We start from the raw sequence: 21,862 nt of genomic DNA on the forward strand, positions 1-21,862 counted from the left end.
TGTACTGACATATATACCGCCCCCGTGCACAAAAGCGTGGCGCCCCCTGGCAAGCTGACACAGATGCAATGGGCAGTGGAATTCTGGAACTCCCACCCACAAAGCTGTTGAGGCTTAGGTCAACTTAGAATCAAAGAATGATGCACCACAGAAGGAGGCCATTTGGCCCATTGTGCCTGTGCCATTTTTATTTCATTCGTTCCTTGGAACTGGACGTCGCTGGCAAGGCCTGGCATTTATTGCCCATCCCTACTTGCCCTCGAGAAGGTGGAGGTGAGCCGCCTTCTTGAACCACTGCAGTCCGTGTGGTGAAGGTACTCCCACAGTGCTGTTAGGGAGGGAATTCCAGGATTTTGACCCAGCGACGATGAAGGAACGGCGATATATTTCCAAGTCAGGATGGTATGTGACTCGGAAGGGAACTTGGTTTTCATGCTCCTACTGCCCTTGTCCTTCTAGGTGGTAGAGGTTGTGGGTTTGGGAAGTGCTGTCGAAGAAGCCTTTTTGCCATTTCTAATTTTAAATGTATTTTACCCCTTTTTTGTCCCTTTCCCTCAGTCACTCAGGCCCAGGGCCAGGTAGGAAATAGGCTCGGCCTCCACCAGTGCTGTTTTTGACTTGGCGACGAACCAATATAAACATCGTCCTAGACTGCCTGACCTGATGACTTCCCCTCCTGTCCCATATTATGACTGAGATCACGAACGTGGCTTGTAGGGAGTCAGGAAACAGGAGCAGGCCATTCGGCCTGTCAAGTCTGCTCCATTGCTCAACCATTTTGTTCGCTTAGAATCATAGAATAGTATGTATAGAAGGAGGCCATTTGGCCCATCGAGTCTGCGCCGGCTCCTCCGAAGACCAGTTGAGGCCAATTCATTAAATATATTCAAGAAGGAATTAGATATATTTCTTAAGGCTAAAGGGATCAAGGGATCTGGGGAGAAGGCAGGGACAGGGTACTGAGTTTGGATGATCAGCCATGATCTCATTGAATGGCTCGAATTGGAGAGGCCCAGCAGAGTTCCACTGCTGGGCCTCTCCAAACTGCCGGTGTGCAGGGCCCACGTAATCCAGAGGCGCAGGCAGTTCGGAGCGTCCCTGGGATCACGTGGACCATGGGGAGCCAATCAGAGAAGGGAATCTCCCTTCATACATTTGACAGGAAGACCTGTCAAATATATGAATGGAGATCACCCCCAAAACATAGTAAAACTTCAAATAAAAAATTTTTTAAATCACATTTTTAAAATGACTTGAAATTACATAAATTAACTATTTTAAACAAAAATTTAAATTTTTGAAAAAAATAATTAAAGTTTTTAACAGGGCTAAAAATAAACTTACCTTTTTTTAAAATGTACTTTTAAATGGAAACATTTTTGTTTTACTTTTTTCAACTCTTATCCTGGTAAAAGCAGGCAGGCACAAGAATTGTAAGTGTTTTCTGCGGGCGGAGGGTCTCCAAAAAGCGGAACTCTCCGCCTGCAGAGGCCCTTCTCCAGGACAGCCGGAGGATGTCAAGAGCTTTCTTGACAGATCGGAAATGCCGGTTTCCAGCGCATGCGCAGTGCATGCCTGAAAACGGCATTTCTGATGTCCCTACGGGTGGGTACACAACGCGTACTCACCCGTAGGGCTCGGAATTTGGGGCCAGACCAGTGCTCTGTACAAACTCGCAATCACCTCCTGAGATTTCTGCTCTATTCCTTTGGTTATACAGCCCAAGATCCTATTTGCTCTCTTTATTGCTATGCAGATTGCTTCAGTAATCTGTCCACTATTACCCCAACATTCTTTTCCAGGCCCCGATATTTACTCGGAGCCACGAAGTGAGCTGGGGGGAGGATTTTCGGACGAGAAACCCAGAAGTATGGGTTTCCCGGATGTCCTGCTGAAATTAACCGCAGGACACCTTTTAAATTTTCGCAACAAGTTTCCCGACCGACAGCCAGCCTGATTGACAAGCTGGTTGTCTGTCGGGCGGGAAAGCAGCCAGGGAGCTGATGCCAGGTAAGTAGGAGATGGTGGTGGGGTGAGCACTTGGAGATTGGGGGGGGGGGGGAGGGGGGGGAAAAGAAGAGTCTGAGATTGAATGGGGTGGGGGGGGGGAGGCAGAGATCGTAGAGGGCTGGGGGGAGGCAGAGATCGTAGGGGGGGTGGGGGGAGACAGAGATCGTAGGGGGGGTGGGGGGAGACAGAGATCGTAGGGGGGGTGGGGGGAGACAGAGATCGTAGGGGGGGTGGGGGGAGACAGAGATCGTAGGGGGGTGGGGGGAGACAGAGATCGTAGGGGGGTGGGGGGAGACAGAGATCGTAGGGGGCTGGGGGGAGACAGAGATCGTAGGGGGGTGGGGGGAGGCAGAGATCGTAGGGGGGCTGGGGGAGGCAGAGATCGTAGGGGGGCTGGGGGAGGCAGAGATCGTAGGGGGGCTGGGGGAGGCAGAGATCGTAGGGGGGTGGGGGGGAGGCAGAGATCGTAGGGGGGTGGGGGGGAGGCAGAGATCGTAGGGGGGTGGGGGGGGAGTCTGTGATCGTGGAGGTTGGGGGAGTTGGAGATCAGGGATGGGGGGGGAATCTGAGATTGTAGGTTGGAGTCACAGATTGGGGGTGGGGGGAGTCAGAGCTCGGGGGGGGGGGGTGGGGCAGTCAAAGATCGGGGGCTCTGTAAAGAGGAAAGCTTGTTGGGCTTGGCGAAAACACTCCTGCTCCTCCTGGTCCACAAGCAGTGCTGTAAATGCACTTACCTCATGGCTCTGGCTCTTCTCGCCTCTCTTTACCTGCCGGGGTTCCAGAACCCCTGGTTAAAAATAAAAATCCTGTTAAAATGGATTTCTGGGAGCAGGTTGGTCGCCTGCTCCTCGACCCATCTCCGTTAAAACCGGAAGTGGGCAGGTTGGGGGTCGGGTTTGAGATTTTAAATATTTTTCATCTCCCGTCCTCCCCCAACCCACCCGTCCTTGGGGGTTAAAAGTCCCCCCCCCCCCAATGTCTTTAGAATCTGCAGGGCTGACTCAAGAGCAGTGGGACCAACTGAAAGGCCCATAAGACTTTAAAAAAAACTGACACCGTTCCCAAACAGCTGACAACTGAAGAACAGGCTTGATTATAAGCCTCTGATCTGCCTCTGGGACTAGGGACAGGGTCACTGGCAAGGCTTGGAAATCTAAGCAAAGCCAGGCCTGGTTAGTACTTGGAGGAATAACCATCAGGGAAGACCAGGTGCAGAAGGTCACGGAAGGAGCCCCGAGGAGGGGCGGTTGGTGAGAAGGCCACGGAAGGAGCCCCGAGGAGGGGCGGTTGGTGAGAAGGTCACGGAAGGAGCCCCGGGAGGGGCGGCTGGTGAGCAGGCCCGGCGTTGGGCTGAAGATTGTCGGACAGGAGGAATGGTGGAAATGGAATGGCGGCGCGCACAGACGCAGCGGCTTTGCTTCTCCCAGGACGGTGCTATTTACGTTTAATGTTAATGTTATTTGTACTGGACTCATGGGAGCTTGCAAGATCACATTTCGTTGTACTTGTGCATTGTACAATGACAATAAAGTTGAATTATTATTATTATGTGAAAACAAGTAGTTACACATATTTTATAACCTGAGCTGTAAGTGTACCCAGCCTTCCATCACCTGTATTGGAGAAGAAAAACCCGTAGACACATGAAAACCTGAAGGGGAAATCCAAATTCTGAAGGCACAAAATTGATGGAACATTTCCCGGGAGGTGGGGTGGGGTGGGGTTGCGGGGGACATGATCACTTTGACAATTTTGAATTTTCAGAATCAAAATTATGCTTTTGGGCTAATTTCAAGAATTTTTATTCTTCACGATTCATAGATTATTTTTTATTTTTTAAAAGTGACATTTAGATTTTCAACTTACCAACCAGAACATCATATACCCAGAAGTTACCTCAACAGTCACTCTTCTGCATTCAGCCCCAGTTCGCAATGTATCTCATCCAACTCCCCACCCTTTCACAGAAACACCGTCTCCTCAACCACCCGTCCCAGTTCAGAGTGAAACTCTTCTCCTGCTTTATTTAAGCTGGTGCAATTCTCTCTCTGAACCAGATTGAGCTGCTCCTCCTCTTCCATCCCCATTCAAACTGGCATTCTTTTGCCCCCCAAAAACACCCTCAGTTAATGCTGGCCCTCTCCCGAGTTCATCTCAGTAAATGCGGGCACTCTCCTTCCTTCTCCAACCCAAAAACCCCGCTTCCAGCTTCACCCCTCTTCCCTGCCATTGCACTGCTCCCAGTTTCTGACCCCTTCCCTTTCCCGTTCATTGCCATTCATCTCTCCCCCCCCCTTCCTCATCCTCTTCCCTCAGTACTGCTCCCCAGTCCTGCTATTAGTGGACCGTCCACTCTCCGCCTCAGTATCCCTGAGTGCTGCTGCCACTGGTGGTGAAGTCACTCCCCCAGCAACATTCAACCAATGCTGGCATGAGGGTTGGGCCTCTTCCTCCGCATGCACCCACCCCACCCCGCCCCTCCAGTGCCAGTATGAACAACCACTCCTCAGTGTTGTCACTAATGGACCGGCTCCTCTCCCCTCAGTACCGCCTTTCCCAGGTGCTGTTGATAATGGACTGGACCCCTCTCCTAGTGCCACGCCCCCAGTGCTGGTGCGAATGGTGCGATTCCTCTCCCAGGATTGTTCCCCCAGTGAGCCACTAGTGAACCAGATACCTGTTCCAGCACCATTGTTAAAATCCAGCGGCGAATTGACTGGGCCTCTCTCCACTCACCACCGCTGCCCAAGTGCTGCTGGTAATTGACTGGGCCTCTCTCCACTCACCACCGCTGCCCAAGTGCTGCTGGTAATGGGCTGGGCCCCTCTCCTTTGCCCAACAAATGATCCTGACCCAAATGCCCAAAGTACACGGCCACCTTAACCAATGTAATGTTTCCATTTCCCACAGCAAGCACCCTTTTAACCAAAGTGAAACTTCGACTTCATGCTGAATTGGGGGCGGTTTTGTGCTTTGGACTGGTACCCACTAAAAACTGGTTGAGCCTGGCCAAGCATATTTTACAACTGAGTGAGAGGAGCTTGATTTGAAGCTAGGTCCCAAAAGTGAAGAAACAGTATCCTCCACAGCAAATGGTGTCAAATTTATCAAAAAAAGTACTTTTACCTTTTATTTCCCTTTTTACCCACCGGTGATATCTAGCTTGGCTGCTGACCAACAGAACTAGTAGTCAAACCCTTCAGGCATTTTAAGCTTAATTTGAACAGATAATAGGAAGGCTACAAGTTCTTGAATTTTTGGCCAGCATGAGCATGTACAAGTTCAACTATGTGCCTTAGAGTCATAGATTTCCTGTATTTTAGGAGCTGATGCCTGTCTGCCTGTATTAGATAAGACCAGTCTGAGCATGAGAAATTATGGGTTGGGTTGTGCAAAAACACTCAAGTGCAGAGCTCCAAGGAACAGACAATAACAAACATCTCCACAGCAATAACAGAGTATCAGCTCCTAACCATTTATAAACCATCTAACGCCGAATCCCCCACCATCAACATCCTGGGGGGTCATCATTGACCAGAAACTTAACTGGACCAGCCACATAAATACAGTGGCAACAAGAGCAGGTCAGAGGCTGGGTATTCTGCGGCGAGTGTCTCGCCTCCTGACTCCCCAAAGCCTTTCTATCATCTACAAGGCACAAGTAAGGAGTGTGATGGAATACTCTCCACTTGCCTGGATGAGTGCAGCTCCAACACTCAAGAAGCTCAACACCATCCAGGACAAAGCAGCCCGTTTGATTGGCACCCCATCCACCACCGGCGCACCGTGGCTGCAGTGTGTACCATCTACAAGATGCACTGCAGCAACTCGTCAAGGCTTCTTCGACCGCACCTCCCAAACCCGCAACCTCTTCCACCTAGGACAAGGGCAGCAGATTCATGGGAACACCACCACCTCCAAGTTCTCCTCCAAGTCACACATCATCCTGACTTAGAAGTATATCGCCAATCCTTCATCGTCGCTGGGTCAAAATCCTGGAACTCCCTCCCTAACAGCACTGTGGGAGTATCTTCACCACATGGACTGCAGCAGTTCAAGAAGACGGCTCACCACCACCTTCTCAAGGGCAATTAGGGATGAGCAATAAATGCTGGCCTTGCCAGTGACGCCCACATCCCATAAAAAAATAAATTAGATTCCAGCCTGTAACTCATTCCTGGGTATCCATTATCCTATATATATATATAAATACAAACCATTAGAACTTCTCGATTAGATTCCAGCTTGTAGTACACTCTACCTGTAAGGGTACGGTTGCATAGTGGCTATGTTACTGGACTAGTAATCCAGAGGCCTGGACTAATGATGTGGAGACACGAGTTCACGGCAGCTGGGGAATTTAAATTCAGTTAATTAAACAAAATAACTTTGGAATAAAAAGATAGCATCAGTAATGGTGACCATGAAACTACCAGATTGTTGTAAAAACCCATCTAGTTCACTAATGTCCTTTAGGGAAGGAAATCTGCCATCCTTACCCGGTCTGGCCTATATGTGACTCCAGACCCACAGCAATGTGGTTGACTCTTAACTGCCCTCTGAAATATAAGAGCACCATATGTTCACTACTATTTTCTTGAGGGCAATTAGGATTGGGCAATAAATGCTGGCCTTGTCAGCGTCACCCACATCCCATGAATAAAAAAAGTAACTCGGAAACCCTTTTACAGCACTGGGGTGGGGCGAGGGGAATTGTTAGAATTATTCTGTATAATACCAATAAGTTTCAATGATGTTTGCCGCCCAAACCTTTCACAATGTTCATTATTTTCAACAGGAGCCAATTGTGGTCCGATGGTGGGCGAGGACTTCAAACTGATGTGGTATTTTTCCCCTCTCACCGATTTTCTCCCAGTGTTGCAGCTTCTTGCCACTGGTTGCCCTCACCCAAATAGCCATTGTTCATGTGTGAAACCAGACAGTGTGTCGGTAGCCCATTCAACAGCAGTCCTCACCAAGCACCTACACTGTGGACACTTCTAGCAGGTGCCCCTGTATAGCTATTCAAAAAGGGAATTCTGGTCAGATAGCAGAATGGCTCAAATAGTAAAGGCAGTGAATTTCTAGAATGTATTCGGAACAGTTTCCTGGAACACTGGGGTCGATTTTCCTGCAGCCATTAGGTGGGGTTTCAGGCGTGTGGGGGGGGGGGGAATCCCGATTTCGGGGGTCCCGACACCATCCCGCCCAAAACCCACCTCCACGTAAGTTTCAGGGGAGGCGGGTACCCGCCCCGCACTGGGACCCGCCGACCCGAGGCGGGAAGGGAATAGTGCCAATTAACTGCCTGTTAACAGGTAGTTAACAGGCAGTTTTTAGCCAAATCCCTATTTTGAGGGGTGTCGTGTGGGATTGCCGACGGCTCCAAACCACACCAGGTTAGAGCAGGCGGGCCGTCGGGTTGGAGGACTTGGAGGGGTCACGATGTCGGTGTTCAGGTGAGTGATGGGTGCATGAGTGCAAAGGTAAGTGTGTTTGGTGTGTCTAAAGAAGTTTAAATTACATGTACTTACCTTAACAGCCTTTCTTCCTCTAGGTTTCGGGAGTCCATCACTCAGCCGGCACTGAAAGCAAAATGGCTGCGAGCTGTCAAAAGTGACAGCCTTCAGCTTTCACTGCCGGTAAGACTTCTAACTGAGTCTGTGTAGGACGACTCAGGTTAGAAGTCAGACTGTGTTTGACAGCTTCAAACAGCTGTGAAACACTGATAGATGAAATTTCAGTCTGTGACGTCACCTGTTGCCAGGTGGCCCTTAATTGGCCTGCTGGGCGGGCTTAACAAGGTCAATCAAGGGAAAATCGCGTGGATTGGCCGAACGTCGATGGAGGCGGGACTAAAACCAGAAAGTTGTAGTCCCGCCTCCTTCCCGACAGCTTTATGAAAATCTACCCCAATGTGTTTGAAAACCAACATGGGATAAGTCCATACTGGGTTTAGTGATGAGTAATGGATTAGGATCAGTTAACAAGTGACCATAATGATTGAATTTGGTATTAGGCTTGAGGGGGAGAAGCAAGAATCACAAGCCAAGATTTTAAATTTTAGTAAGGCAAACTTCAAAAGGGGTGAGAAATAAATTGACCACAGTAAACTGGGCTGAACTGTTAACGGGTAAACTTACACTGGTAAATATTCAAACAGAAGCAAAATACAGCAGATGCTGGAAATGAAATAAAAACAGAAAATGCTGGAAATACTCAGGTCAGGCAGCACCTGGAAGTATTCAAAGCAGTTTTTGGTACAATACAAAACCAGTACATACCCTTAAAAGGCAAAAACTTCACTAACGAGGTTAAGCAGCTATGCTCAATAAACACATTAACAGACAGTACCAAGCTAAAAGAAAAAGCTTAAATAAATATAAGGTAAGCGGAAATCCAGCCGGGAGACCTGTAAAAAAAAAAAGGAATTAGGTGCAAAAAGGAAGTATGAAAAAAACTTGCAAGGGATATCAAAGCTAAAAGTAATTTTTTAATAAATATATTAAGTAGACTGGTATGGGGGATGTGGGCCCATTAAAAGCAGATGCAGGTGGTATTACAATGGGTAATAAGGAAATGACAGACTTGTGAAATGAATATTATGTATCCGTTTTGCAGTAGAGGAAGAAGACAAAATACCAGTGGTACAAGGGAACCTGAGAATTGTCATGGGGAGAAACTTTTTGAATTTAATCTAAGTTTTTTAAAAATGGTAATAGAAAAAAAATGATGGGATAGGCCAACTCAGCATTGACTGGAAGTTGAACGTGGGCAGCTGTTCTGCATTGCTCAGCTATTTTCTAAGCCATCAGAGGAGCCAGCCAAGTTATGCACTTATGTTTCAACCATTACCAAACCTTGGAGTTATTTATATCTGAGCACCAGGATCAACATTCCAGGCACAGGAAAGATGTGGACTGTGGCTCAGATGAGTAGCAGCTGGCCAGAGACTGACTTGCAGATGCTTTTCCACGTGACAGCTCCAATGTGCAGATTTCCCCAGGCTGCACAAACAGAAAGAGAGCCCTCATGTGAGAGATGTCAGTTTTTGCACGGTTGTACTTTACATTGAAAATCTTTGTCTTATCTTTCTTTTTCCCTCAAGCAATGTTTCCATTTAAACCTGCCATATCTGCAGTGCAGGTCGGGAGCAACAAAATTTGGTTAGTCAGTGAATGAAACTCATTGCAATTTGAGAACTATTCTAAAATAATGTCAACATTTATAAATTGTGTTTTTTTACACACGTGGGAAGGGTTGTATTGCTGATGTCATTCCCTCGAATTACTCCAGATGGCGACCCTGTTCCAGGTCAGTGCAGCCTGCCAATGAAAACAAGCCCACAAAGGGATGTACTGCCCCCTACCTGATAGAGCAATGACATGCAGTGTAAGCTGCTGTCTAGAAAGAGAGCTTCAACAACCTGACGTGTAGACTGTCAGAAAGTTATTGCATTCTTAAAATGTTTTTTGTTGTGAATTTTACTAAACTTCCTTTCACTGTGCTTCAACCCCAACCTCAGAAAAGCACCTCTTACTATACCAGTCTAAGCTGACACTCCAGTGCAGTACTGAGGAAGTGTTGCACTGTCGGAAGTGCTGTCTTTCGGATGAGACGTTAAACGTCTGCTCTCTTGGGTGGATGTAAAAGATCCCACGGCACTATTTCGATGAGCAGGGTAGTTATCCCCAGTGTCCTGGCCAGTAGTTCTCCCTCAATCAACACCTAAAACAAATTATCGGGTCATTATCACATTGCCGTTTGTGGGAGCTTGCTGTGCGCAAATTGGCTGCCACGTTTCCTACATTACAACAGTGACTGCGCTTCAAAAGTACTTCATTGGCTGTAAAGTGCTTTGGGATGTCCCGAGATTGTGAAAGGCGCTATATAAATGCAAGTCTTTCTTTTTCTTTTCAGTCTGGATAGCTTTTTATTTCCCACATGCCATCTGTTTAAGTGTGATTGCCAATTTAGTGCTGAATTAGAGGGGGTTTTGTGCAGTGATGCACTAAAAACTGTGGTAAGACTGTCTCAACCTCATTTCACTAGATGTAAACTCAGATCTAGGGGTCCTGGTGATTGACTGGATTGTTAAAAAGACTTGCATTTATATAGCGCTTTTCACAGCCACCAGACGTCTCAAAGCGCTTTACAGTCAATGAAGTACTTTTGAAGTGGAGTCACTGTTGTAATGTGGGAAACGCGGCAGCCAATTTGTGCACAGCAAGGTCCCACAAACAGCAATGTGATAATGACCAGATAATCTGTTTTTGTTCCCTGCTCTTCCTTGAAATAGTGCCATGGGATCTTTTACGTCCACCTGAGAGAGCAGGCGGGGCCTCGGTTTAACGTCTCATCTGAAAGACGGCACCTCCAACAGTGCAGCACTCCCTCAGCAATGCACTGGGAGTGTTAGCCTAGCTTTTTGTGCTCAAGTCCCTGGAGTGGAACTTGAACCCACAACCTTCTGACGCAGAGGAAAGTGTGCTACCCACTGAGCCACAGCTGATACTCAACAAACTTGTACAAATAGTGTCAATCATTCACTATGCCTTCTCAACCCTCCCTAAACCCCTCTGCCTTTCCATCTTCTCCTCCTTTAGGACTCTCCTTTAAACCCACCTCTTTGCTCTTTGACCAAGCTTCTGGTCACCCCTCCTATTATCTCCTTCTTTGGCTCATCGCCTATTCTTTTCCTTATGCCTCTCTAAAGCACCTTGGGACATTTTTCTACATTAAAGGCACTATATAAATGCAAATTCTTGTGTGAATGTCAGTGAGGACATGGGGTGTGCATCCAAATCAACAGGCACTGCAGACATAAAGGGTAACATACATAACTAAGCTATATATAAATAAAATATACCATTAGAATCCCTCAATTAAATCCCAGCCTATAGTGCACTCTCAGGTATCCATTATTCTTTATGTAAATCATTTGAACCCCTTAATTAGACTCCAGCCTGTAACTCACTACCAGATATCTGTGACTCAATATACAAACCCCTCAATTAGGCAGCAGTTAGAACTGCTTAGATTGGAGGCTTGAAACTTGCATTGCAGGCAAGAGGAGGCTCAGTGCCAACACAAGGATAAAAAGGAGCAATTAGTGCAGCTACAAGCTTAAAGAAAAGTATCACCATCAGCTCGAGGAGCTCCGTGCAAGTTCGAGGCAGAGGAAAAGGAGAAATAACACCAATGTGCAATTGAACTGGCTTCACCTGCCTAAACAGTCAGGTAGCATAGGCAGGAGTACAGAACTGCAGTAAGTCACCTGCAGTGTCACTAGTATATGGCTGCCCAGGGAAGACTTGGCTGTGTGAGCCAACAGGACTGGACAAGAGGCAGCTCTCAGTCAGGAATTGTCTCATTCCACTGCCACTCAAAACTACCACCACTACCCCGCCATCCCCGTAAAAGGGTCACAGTAACACATTGTTTGGCCAGTTAGAACTCCTGTTTAAGCTTAATAAATGGAAGCCATTCTAACATTACAGAAGTGAATGTCTCTAAAATGTACTAACAAACCCCATTGTCTCAAACTGATATGGTAAGCGAGAAACACGATTGTTGGCCACTTCATCTAGTCCCAGCTAGTGAATTTAATCCACATCCCTGATAGGAGTTAATCATTTGTGGGCCAAATTTAACTTAATAGCAACATCTTAATATAAATTATCCCACAATCCCTCAGATCAAAATGACAAAAATCCTGAAAAATTACACTCCCCTTTCTGTGGGACATGCCTGGGCTCACTCAGCAACTACCCAAGAAAGTAGCAAATCACTGCAAGGAGAATGGAGGGCAAGGGTCCCCATCCTATCAGTCTTGTGTATTACACCATTCCTGAAAGTTGCCCTTGAGCAAGACACTGTTTGGCACTGTGGCCACTGGCAAAAATTAGTAACACCAGATTATATCGTATCAGAATAAAATCTCAGGGCTGCCAGTCATTCAAATCTGCTGGTCATGAATGATTCCTATGGCAGTCAATTAGAGGACTGCGGGTCCTGGTCTAGCAGCAAACCTCCATTGCTTTCAGCTAGCTAGGAACAAACCAACTAAATTGGCACAGAGGAGCTGAAGTAACTGTGTATATATTAGTAAAGGCCTTACATCTCACCCTGCCAGCTAAGAGTTGTGCACAGATGAGGAAAACTGATCAGCCCAAGGGGAAAATAGGTAAAGACAAGGTAATGATTATAAAGATAATATTGCAAATAAACATGGCCTCAGACAAGTTGGTGTGTTTATTTGCTCGATTTTTGAAGGGGATAACAATTTGTATTGTAACCGTGCAGATACACACACACATATACACAGTAACCAGTGCCTTTTTACACCATGCCTCAGATTTTGCATCCCTTTGAGTCCCTTTGTAGATCCCACGTTCTCTACAACACGGACATCCTGTGATCACGGCCTAGTTCCAGCTGTCTCATTAATACAGAAAGCAGGTATCCTTCTCTCGGGCAGTTTTCCACATTTCCAAAGGCAGTGTTATATTAAGTATAGTAATCTGCATTTATAAAACTGGCAGGTAAAGCCAAAATATAAAATGAACTTAAGACACAGCACACCGTAGTTTTTACGTGTTTGTAACTGAATCACTAATAGAGTAAAATCTAATGTAAATGTAAAACTTTTCCAGTTTACTCAGAGCTCCAGAATAAATTTTGATCTTGCAAAGGTTTCCTTGTGATTGACAGTTTAGCTATCATCAGGACACTCCCCTGGGAACAGACAGAATTATTCCGAGGTTTCAATGATGCCCAAGATCTGACAGGCGACCCAAATCAAGGGCAACTTCAAAACTTCTGCCATCACCCAAATATCAAGTGAAACAACCGTTAGGAAAACAAACACAGATTAAATATTCATAAAACCAGAAGGTGCTGGAAACTCTCAGCAACTTAATCAATGTGAAAGAACAATAGGCATGTTAACATTCATTGGGACATTTAACCTCTCTTTCGGATGCCGGTTGATTTGCTGTCCATTTTTGGTTTTGATTTCAGATTTCCAGCATTCTTGCACTTCAGGTAATTCACTGTGTGTGAAACGCTTTGGGATGTTTCTGAGAGATGTGATAAGGCACTAAATAAATACAAGTGTTTCTTTACTTTTTAATATTGCCAAAAATAATGTTTAGACTATTTGATTTTGTGCTCTGCAGTTTTGAGAGTTGGTTGCAGAGGTGGCTCTTGTCCACAGTGTTCACCTGTTGTACACGATGTCAGCTTACTGTGTACGTGAAAAGGGTAGTCTGCTCCAGGACACACATCCGGATATTCTGGGGTGAATCAGTGAAGTTGACTGAGCTCGTTTCTCATTGCTTTCACTGTGTGTTTTATCAAATATTTTTCCATGGCTGAGTGATTATTTCCTGCAGTAATTTATCATTTAACATGCCAACTCCAGCGTACTTGAAGAAAAGATCTTTGTCTTAAATCATCCAAGTGGTTATTCTTCATTCATGAGCTGAGATGGTCAACGTTGGCAGAATATTCAACTGTGGAGGGCATCACAGCCAAGTCCTCATCTGACACTCACACATTAGGTACTGTGCAGCAGAGGCGCCTGGACAGTAATCAAGAACTCAACCAGTTTCCCCCCCGCCCCCTAACCCAGGGAGACTGAAGGAAACTCTCCTGCCCTGGCTGAGAACAGCTAACTCAGCATTGAACAGGGATCAGCTCAGCGCAGACACTTTCCAGTTCAGCCATTGGGGGGAAGCTCATCCAACACGTTTAAAACACAAAATGAAACAGCTACAGAACAAGGCAAATACTGCACCATTAGTGTGTCCAAGCCAACTACTCAAGCAGAAAATCAGCACCACTTGCATACACCTGCAGGGCTCGTGAACTACCGATTTTATTTAGAAGTGAGATACTTCAGTTGGACACAGTCATCGTGGCAAAATCCTAGTTACACAGCCTACCGATGCCACAGCTTTTCTAAGTTTCCCTTTCCGCCTCCTTATACCGTTGGGGGCTCTGTTGCTCCACTTGAGCTCTTTTAGCTGGAACAAGAGACAAACAGACCACAAATTCCTCAGCTAACTTCGATGAAACTGCCCCTCTATGTGGGCTGTTCAAGTCCCTTGTTCACCTCTACACGAAATAAGCAGCTAGTGCCGCCATTTTGTCTTTGGGTTTCTTTGGATTGCTCCTGCCTGGAGGTCTACGGCCCCTCCCCCTGCCCCGCCCTCGCCTTCGGCCCTGCCCCCCGCCGCCTCTGTGCATTGGGTGCCTCATTTTGGCGTACTGAAGCTCCACGAGGTTCTGAAACACCGGGTCGCAGAAGACGCAGCCCGAATGCTGCGTCGCTTCGCCAGGCAGTGGCGACTTCGCCTTGTTGAAGTCCACGTCGACAATCGCAGCCTCGCACACGTCACAGGTTTCAGACGACACCTTCACTCTGTGGGCATTTTCAAAAAAGTGCACCACCACGTTGCATTTGTTACAAGCCATCTTCCACTTGGGGCCCGAGGTGGGGTCAAAGACCAGCACACCACTCTCGCATTCCACACACTGGACGATCCCTAGCAGGCTCAGCGAATGCTGACATGTTGGGTGGGTGCATTCATTACATCCCATTCCTAAGGGGGGAAAAAAAACAACAATCCTGTCACAGATGCACCTCCCTCATCTCAGTAACATTTCTATTTTACATCCAGTCCCGAGCACCGAGCTCCTGGAACTCAAACTCTGCCTGTTAATTAGAGCGATGTACACTATACATCAAGAGTGACCAAGTTTTTGTCTGAATGAGCCTTAAGGGTTCACACAATGGAGCCTTTGGGGCTAAAAATAAAGGTTAATCCCCGTTCCCATTAATTTGTGTATATCTTAAATCGGCGATGCTAAGAAATCTTGGTGTTCCGAGTTAGGATTTATCCACCAATGAAATAGAGTACGGACAGAGGTTGACATGAATCTTGTCAGTCATGTGGAAATGACTTATGAAATAATACTGGGCGGCCTGCGGGTGGCGCTGTCCAGGGAGAGTATAAATACTCGGGCATGGGCCCAGCTTGCTTAGAACATTCGTTTACAGGAACTAGTGAAGGACACAATTAGATCTCCATGTTGTAAAACAGTTGATTAAAGCTTTGTTTAACGCTTAGACCAAGAGCCTAGTAGTTTTCTTACATCAGGAGGTGAATACCACATGGACCCCACTGGTGACTGTGCTGCCAGGTGCCAGTGTCTTGGAGCACCAACTTAAAGCAACATGGAGCAGAGGGAGTTCAATACCTTCTTTACATTGTGTCTCAATGTAAGCGTGTAGCAGTTGCTAGGAAAATGAAGGGGAGGAAGGAGAATTATCACTATAACGTATCACATGGCCATCCCCAGACAGCTAAAGGGGAGTTTGGGGACGCACTGGAAGCAAGCAGGCAACAGAAGTAAAAAGGGGGTGGGGTTGGTGGAGAATTAAAAATGTCAAACTTCCAAAACCAAAAAAGGATGGATTAATCTAAAGTGGGAAAATAGCACATCACAAAAACAAATCACAAATTATACACAATATACATATTCCAGCCCATTTCAAATGGCGCACACGGATTTGGTTATTTGTGAGTAGAATTCTCTTAACTCCTTACCTGGCTCCCACTTCCCTTCCACCTACAACTTTCCATCCTTTAAAGCCTATGCTCGTCATCAATCACTATTTCCTGATTTACCTCGCCTTCTACTCTTCAAATTTGCTGGTCCCAAAACTCTGGGCCTCGGCCATCGCTTGGGTTTAACAATTAAAAAAAACTCTGTACACGTGAACAGGTGATTGTCCCTGCTGCACGTTAATGCACAATGGGTGTGTGACAAGTAATTCTTTGTCAACAAATGACCCTGGAAAGTTGTGTATTATATGACACTGAGCAGTGGGTATAGCCATGTACTGACCGGGATGGGGTGGGAAGACGTACATCATAGGCATTCCTTTTCATAAGGGTGGATGTGCCTTTCCCAGTGTTTTAACGCGGTATGGAGTGGTGTTGAGACATACGGATTAGGAGGTTTCAGGATCGATCTCTGGTCTGTGCAGATGTTGGATGATACACCTGGCCTCAGCTGCCCTGTTCTCAGGTTGGGGTGAATTGCTATCCAGTGATTCCTGCGGGATAGTTTGTGTGGGCGAATACCGTGAAGCCCACTACAGTCAAACAGCCCATCAGTGGTCAATGCCTAGGCTCACACATTAAGAGTGGCCACCTGGGTGAGTACCGATGACACCTGTGGAACTGCACCAGCAAGTCAGCACGCTCAGGAAAGGGGAAAACTGGCAATAAAATAAACGAACAAGGAGGGTCAGGATTATTTTCCATTTGTGGCAGATTCACAAACAAAGTGAGCCAGTGAGTTGAGTCAGCAATGGTTTCAGCAGCTCTTACCTTTCCTCATGTCACGGAACGGTGGGTGGTTGTAGCAATACGGACACAGCGGGTAACTCTTCCCCCTGGAACCAGACGACCAGAGAACCAGTTCAAACTCATCGAGAGGGCATCGCAGCTCTTTGTACAGTTTGATGGTTCCGTTCTGGGGTAAGCTGTAGGTGTCATCACAATGGGAACAGTGCATCCGGCTGGGTTTGGCCTAGGAGGCAACAATCAGATATTAGCAACACTAATTACTTCATTACGTTATTACCGCAGTGCAGGTTTAGAATTTTCTACTTATGGGATTACAAGGCACTAGGTACAGGACTATGTTACACAGACTCAGCAACTACAGTTCGAGCCCTGCACTTCATTCACAGACCAGCTAACTACAGAACGAGCCCTGGATACCCATTCACAGACTGAGTAACTACAGAACAAGAGCCCTGGACTCCCATTCACAGACTGAGTAACTACAGAACGAGCCCTGGATACCCATTCATAGACCGAGTAACTACAGAACGAGAGCCCTGGATACCCATTCACAGACCGAGTAACTACAGAACGAGAGCCCTGGATACCCATTCATAGACTGAGTAACTACAGAACGAGAGCCCTGGATACCCATTCACAGACCGAGTAACTACAGAACGAGCCCTGGATACCCATTCATAGACTGAGTAACTACAGAACGAGAGCCCTGGATACCCATTCACAGACCTGCTAACTACAGTTCGAGCCCTGGATACCCATTCATAGACTGAGTAACTACAGAACGAGAGCCTTGGATTTCCATTCACAGACCGAGTAACAACAGAACGAGAGCCCTGGATACCCATTCATAGACTGAGTAACTACAGAACGAGCCCTGGATACCCATTCATAGACTGAGTAACTACAGAACAAGAGCCCTGGACTCCCATTCATAGACCGAGTAACTACAGAACGAGAGCCCTGGATACCCATTCACAGACTGAGTAACTACAGAACGAGCCCTGGATACCCATTCATAGACTGAGTAACTACAGAACGAGAGCCCTGGATACCCATTCACAGACTGAGTAACTACAGAACGAGCCCTGGATACCCATTCATAGACTGAGTAACTACAGAACAAGAGCCCTGGACTCCCATTCATAGACCGAGTAACTACAGAACGAGAGCCCTGGATACCCATTCACAGACCGAGTAACTACAGAACGAGAGCCCTGGATTTCCATTCACAGGCCTGCTAACTACAGTTTGAGCCCTGGATACCCATTCACAGACTGAGTAACTACAGAACGAGAGCCTTGGATTTCCATTCATAGACTGAGTAGCTACAGAACGAGAGCCCTGGATACCCATTCACAGACCTGCTAACTACAGTTCGAGCCCTGGATACCCATTCACAGACCTGCTAACTACAGAACGAGAGCCCTGGACTCCCATTCATAGACTGAGTAACTACAGAACGAGAACCCTGGATACCCATTCACAGACCTGCTAACTACAGTTCGAGCCCTGGATACCCATTCACAGACCTGCTAACTGCAGTTCGAGCCCTGGATACCCATTCACAGACTGAGTAACTACAGAACGAGCCCTGGATACCCATTCACAGACCGAGTAACTACAGAACGAGAGCCCTGGATTTCCATTCACAGACCTAGTAACTACAGTTCGAGCCCTGGACACCCATTCACAGATCTAGTAACTACAGAACAAGGGCTTTGGATTTCCATTCACAGGCCTGCTAACTACAGAACGAGAGCCCTGGATACCCATTCACAGACTGAGTAACTACAGAACGAGAGCCCTGGACTCCCATTCACAAACCCAGTAATTATAGTAGAAGAGTACTGGTCTTACATTTACTGGCCCAGTAATTATACACATACTAAAGAATAACACAAATAGACATATGGGAATATAGAAAAAAAAAAAAGTAGAAATACTGGAAATCTGAAACAAAAAAAAGAAAATGCTGGAAATATACAGCAGGTAATAAAAATCTGTAAAACGACAGGTTACAGTTTCGGGTACAAGATCCTTCCTCAGAATGGGTTTTGATTGATGCCTAGTGCTTTCCACAAACCGGTTGTGCCTGCAATGCATCTTTTGATAGACCCCACTCAAGGACTTGAGCACCATAAATTACGCTGATACTAACAGAGTGCTGCATTGTCAGAGGTGCCATTTTTCTTTCAGTTGGATGTAAGAAATCCCATGGTACTTTTTCCAAAGAACAGGCAGGTTCTCCCAGTATCCTAGTCAACTCCCAGTTATCCACCACCAAAACAGGTTAACTGGCTGTTTACGGGGTCTTGTTGTGTGCCAATTGGCTGCTGCATTTCCTTAAACAGTGACTACATTTCAAAAGTAATTAATTGGCTGTGAAGCACTTTGAAACATCCTGAAATCATGCAAAGTATTATATAAATAAATGCCTTCTTTTAGATTGTGATTATATACGCCTTTCTCATATGGATCTAATCTATAACACTATTACTGTTACATTTTTCTCATTATAAGGCACTCACATAACACTACCTCTTATTGTATAGAGTCATAGGCCTAGAAATTGGGTTGGTAGCGCCAGCGCTGAGCGCCTAAAGAGACCGAGAATTGGGGCGAAGCGCTATGTTGGGGCGGACGCTATGAAGATAGCGCCAACTCAGATATTGACTAAACATTTAGCGCCTGCGCTAAGTGTTTGCGCGCGCCCGCAGCTCATGACGTCATTTCAGTGTGCAACGCCTTTTAGGAGCGCCTGAGCGCATATTGGGTGGCGCCCGGAGCCTTAGCGCCCAGCGCTATTAGTGACAGTTCAAGGGAGGGCTAACAGGCCCTTCTCCGAGTAGGGGGGCGCTATTTAAAGGGGACAGCTCTACTGCAGAATCGTCTGCCACTTGGCCTGCTCATTGCGCTCGCTGCTAGAGAGAGTTGGCGAGCTAATGTGGAGCGGAGTTCTGGGATTTGAGCTTTACAGTACTTGGTACCTTCAACCCTGTCCGAAGCACTTGCACCACTACACCTAAAAGCCTTTTGACCAACTGGCATCGGAATGGGAGCTTGTTTGGAGGGCGACGGACCTCATCTGCACTCTGTGCAGCAGTCATGACGACCTGCCTTGCCCTGCGGGCAGACGGTGGCCGAACTTGCCTATCCCCCCTGCGTTGCTCCATGCCGCTTGGTCCGGCAACTGGTTCATCCTCAAAGCCACCCCCCCCTCCCCTCCAGGGGACTACTATCCCCAGTCTGCAGATGTCTCCGCTCCCCAGATTCTGCAACGGCTGGTCCGGATTCCTCCTGGTCCTCGCCTCCGGTGGCACTGGCACTGGCAGCTTCAGCGCGTTGAGCCCGAGTTGGTGCTGCTTCATCTGAAAGTGGGAGGTGGAAGAGTGGCTTTAGCAAAAGGACAGGTTTGCTGAAAGGCATGCCAGATTGCGGCACGGCTCTGACATGGCTGCACACTGAGGATGCATGCTGGCGGGGGGACCAAGTGGAAGGCAACAGGTGGAAAAGGTGAGAGTCTTACCCTCACTGTCGGTAATGGGGTCAGCAGATGCAGTGGTCACTGGACCAGACAGGCGTCCTCCAAGTATCTGGTGCACTCTCTCCTCCAGATCCGTGAGAGTGACCACTTGTGCAGGTCCGCCACCGGTTCGACGCTGCTCCTTTCTAATCTGTGCCATCTTGGACTGCAGGGGAAAGAAGGGGAGGTTCTGTTACATGAGGCCTTGAGACCTCATCGCATGCCCCCCATGGTGCAAGAGCCCTTACACGAGGCCTTGAGACATCTGTCCATGTGTGTGGCCAGAAAGGGCCATGGGTGCATACTGACAGATGGCCATTGGCGCATCATTGCAGCAGGGTGCCCGAAGTCAGCTGCAGATGGAGGGAAGCACAAGTTTGGTAAACCATCACTCACCCTAACGATCCGTGTGAGGTCGTTGAATTTCTTCCTGCACTGAACAGGGGTCCTGGTCGCCATGCTGCTGGAATTCACCCTCACAGCAACCTCCTTCCAAGATCGTCGATAAGCCTTCTGATTTGGCCTCTTGCCATTATCCGGATACAGGACCTCTCGACGGTGTTCAACTGCAGCCACCAAGTGGTCCAGAGCCTCAGTGCTGAAGCGCTCTGCTTTCTGCCTAACCTTCTCCATAATGCACAAGTTTCTAACGCCAGACAAGGGCGAGCACCGAATCTGAGGCCTTCAGGGCGTTGGGTGTTTAAGCTCAGTCTGACTGACCTGCCCCTTTAAGAGCTGGCCGGCGCCTGTAGGTCTCGTGCTTTCCCGTAATTGAGATCACCTGCACCGCGCCCGTCCGCGTCGATATTGAGTAGCGCCTGACCTTTTGCGCCTTAAGAGCACCGTGCAACGGCTGAGTTAGCGCCTCAATCCCCTTTGGGGGGGGCGATGCAACCCAATATCACGCCAGGCGGCGATAAATTTCGTCTGGCTATAAACTTTGCGCATCGCCAGTTCTAACGCCTCAAGCGGGGCTATACCCAATTTCTAGGCCATAGAGTTTTACAGCACAGAAAGAGGCCCTTCGGCCCATCGTGTCCACGCCAGCCATCAAGCCCTGTCTATTCTAATCCCATTTTCCAGCACTTGGTCCGTAGCCTTGTATACTATAGCGTTTCAAGTGCTCATCTAAATGCTTCTTGAATGTTGTGAGGGTTCCTGTCTCTACCACCCTTTCAGGCAGTGAGTTCCAGGTTCCAACCACCCTCTGGGTGAAAAAGTTTTTCCTCAAATCCCCTCTAAACCTCCTGCCCCTTACCTTGAAACTATGCCCCCTGGTTATTGACCCCTCTACTAAGGGGAAAAGTTCCTTTCTATCTACCCTATCTATGCCCCTCATAATTTTGTACACCTCAATCAGGTCCCCCCTCAGCCATCTCTGCCCTAAGGAAAACAACCCCAGTCTGTCCAGTCTCTCTTCATAGCTGAAGCGCTCCAGCCCAGGTAATATCCTGGTGAAGCTCCTCCGCACCCTCTCCAATGCAATCACATCCTTCCTATAGTGTGGCGACCAGAACTGCACACAGTATTTCAGCTGTGGCCTAACTAGCGTTTTGTACAGCTCCATCATAACCTCCCTGCTCTTATATTCTACGCCTCGGTTAATGAAGGCAAGTATCCCATATGCCTTTTTAACCACCTTATCTACCTGTCCTGCTGCCTTCAGGGAGCTATGTACATGCACACCAAGGTCTCTCTGATCCTCTGTCCTTCCTAGGGTCCTACCATTCATTGTGTATTCCCTTGCCTCGTTAGTCCTCCCAAAATGCATCACCTCACACTTTTCAGGGTTAAATTCCATTTGCCACTGTTCTGCCCATCTGACCAACCCGTCTATATCGTCCTGTAGCCTGAGGCTTCCCTCCTCGCTATTTACCACTCCACCAATTTTCGTGTCATCTGCGAACTTACTGATCATACCTCCTACATTCATATCTAAATCATT

General features: G+C 47.4%; 1 protein-coding gene across 3 annotated transcripts in view; it reads right to left on the reverse strand.

The window, feature by feature from the left end:
• Nucleotides 1-12,245: 12,245 nt before the first annotated feature.
• The window catches only part of top3b (DNA topoisomerase III beta), a 79,264-nt gene continuing 69,647 nt past the window's right edge, over nt 12,246-21,862 (reverse strand). For all 3 annotated transcript variants that reach the window (XM_085961993.1, XM_085961994.1, XM_085961996.1), the window contains exons 16-17: nt 16,416-16,617; nt 12,246-14,618 (exon numbers count right to left, since the gene is read on the reverse strand). In XM_085961993.1, coding sequence (XP_085818119.1) covers nt 14,131-14,618; nt 16,416-16,617 — 690 coding nt within the window. In that variant the 3' untranslated portion in view covers nt 12,246-14,130. The remainder of the gene's footprint in view (nt 14,619-16,415; nt 16,618-21,862) is intronic.

This window comes from Somniosus microcephalus, chromosome 19 (genome assembly GCF_052327205.1).
Source record: "Somniosus microcephalus isolate GS21.2 chromosome 19, FLI_Smic_1.0, whole genome shotgun sequence".
In the NCBI taxonomy this organism is placed as follows: Eukaryota; Metazoa; Chordata; class Chondrichthyes; order Squaliformes; family Somniosidae; genus Somniosus; species Somniosus microcephalus.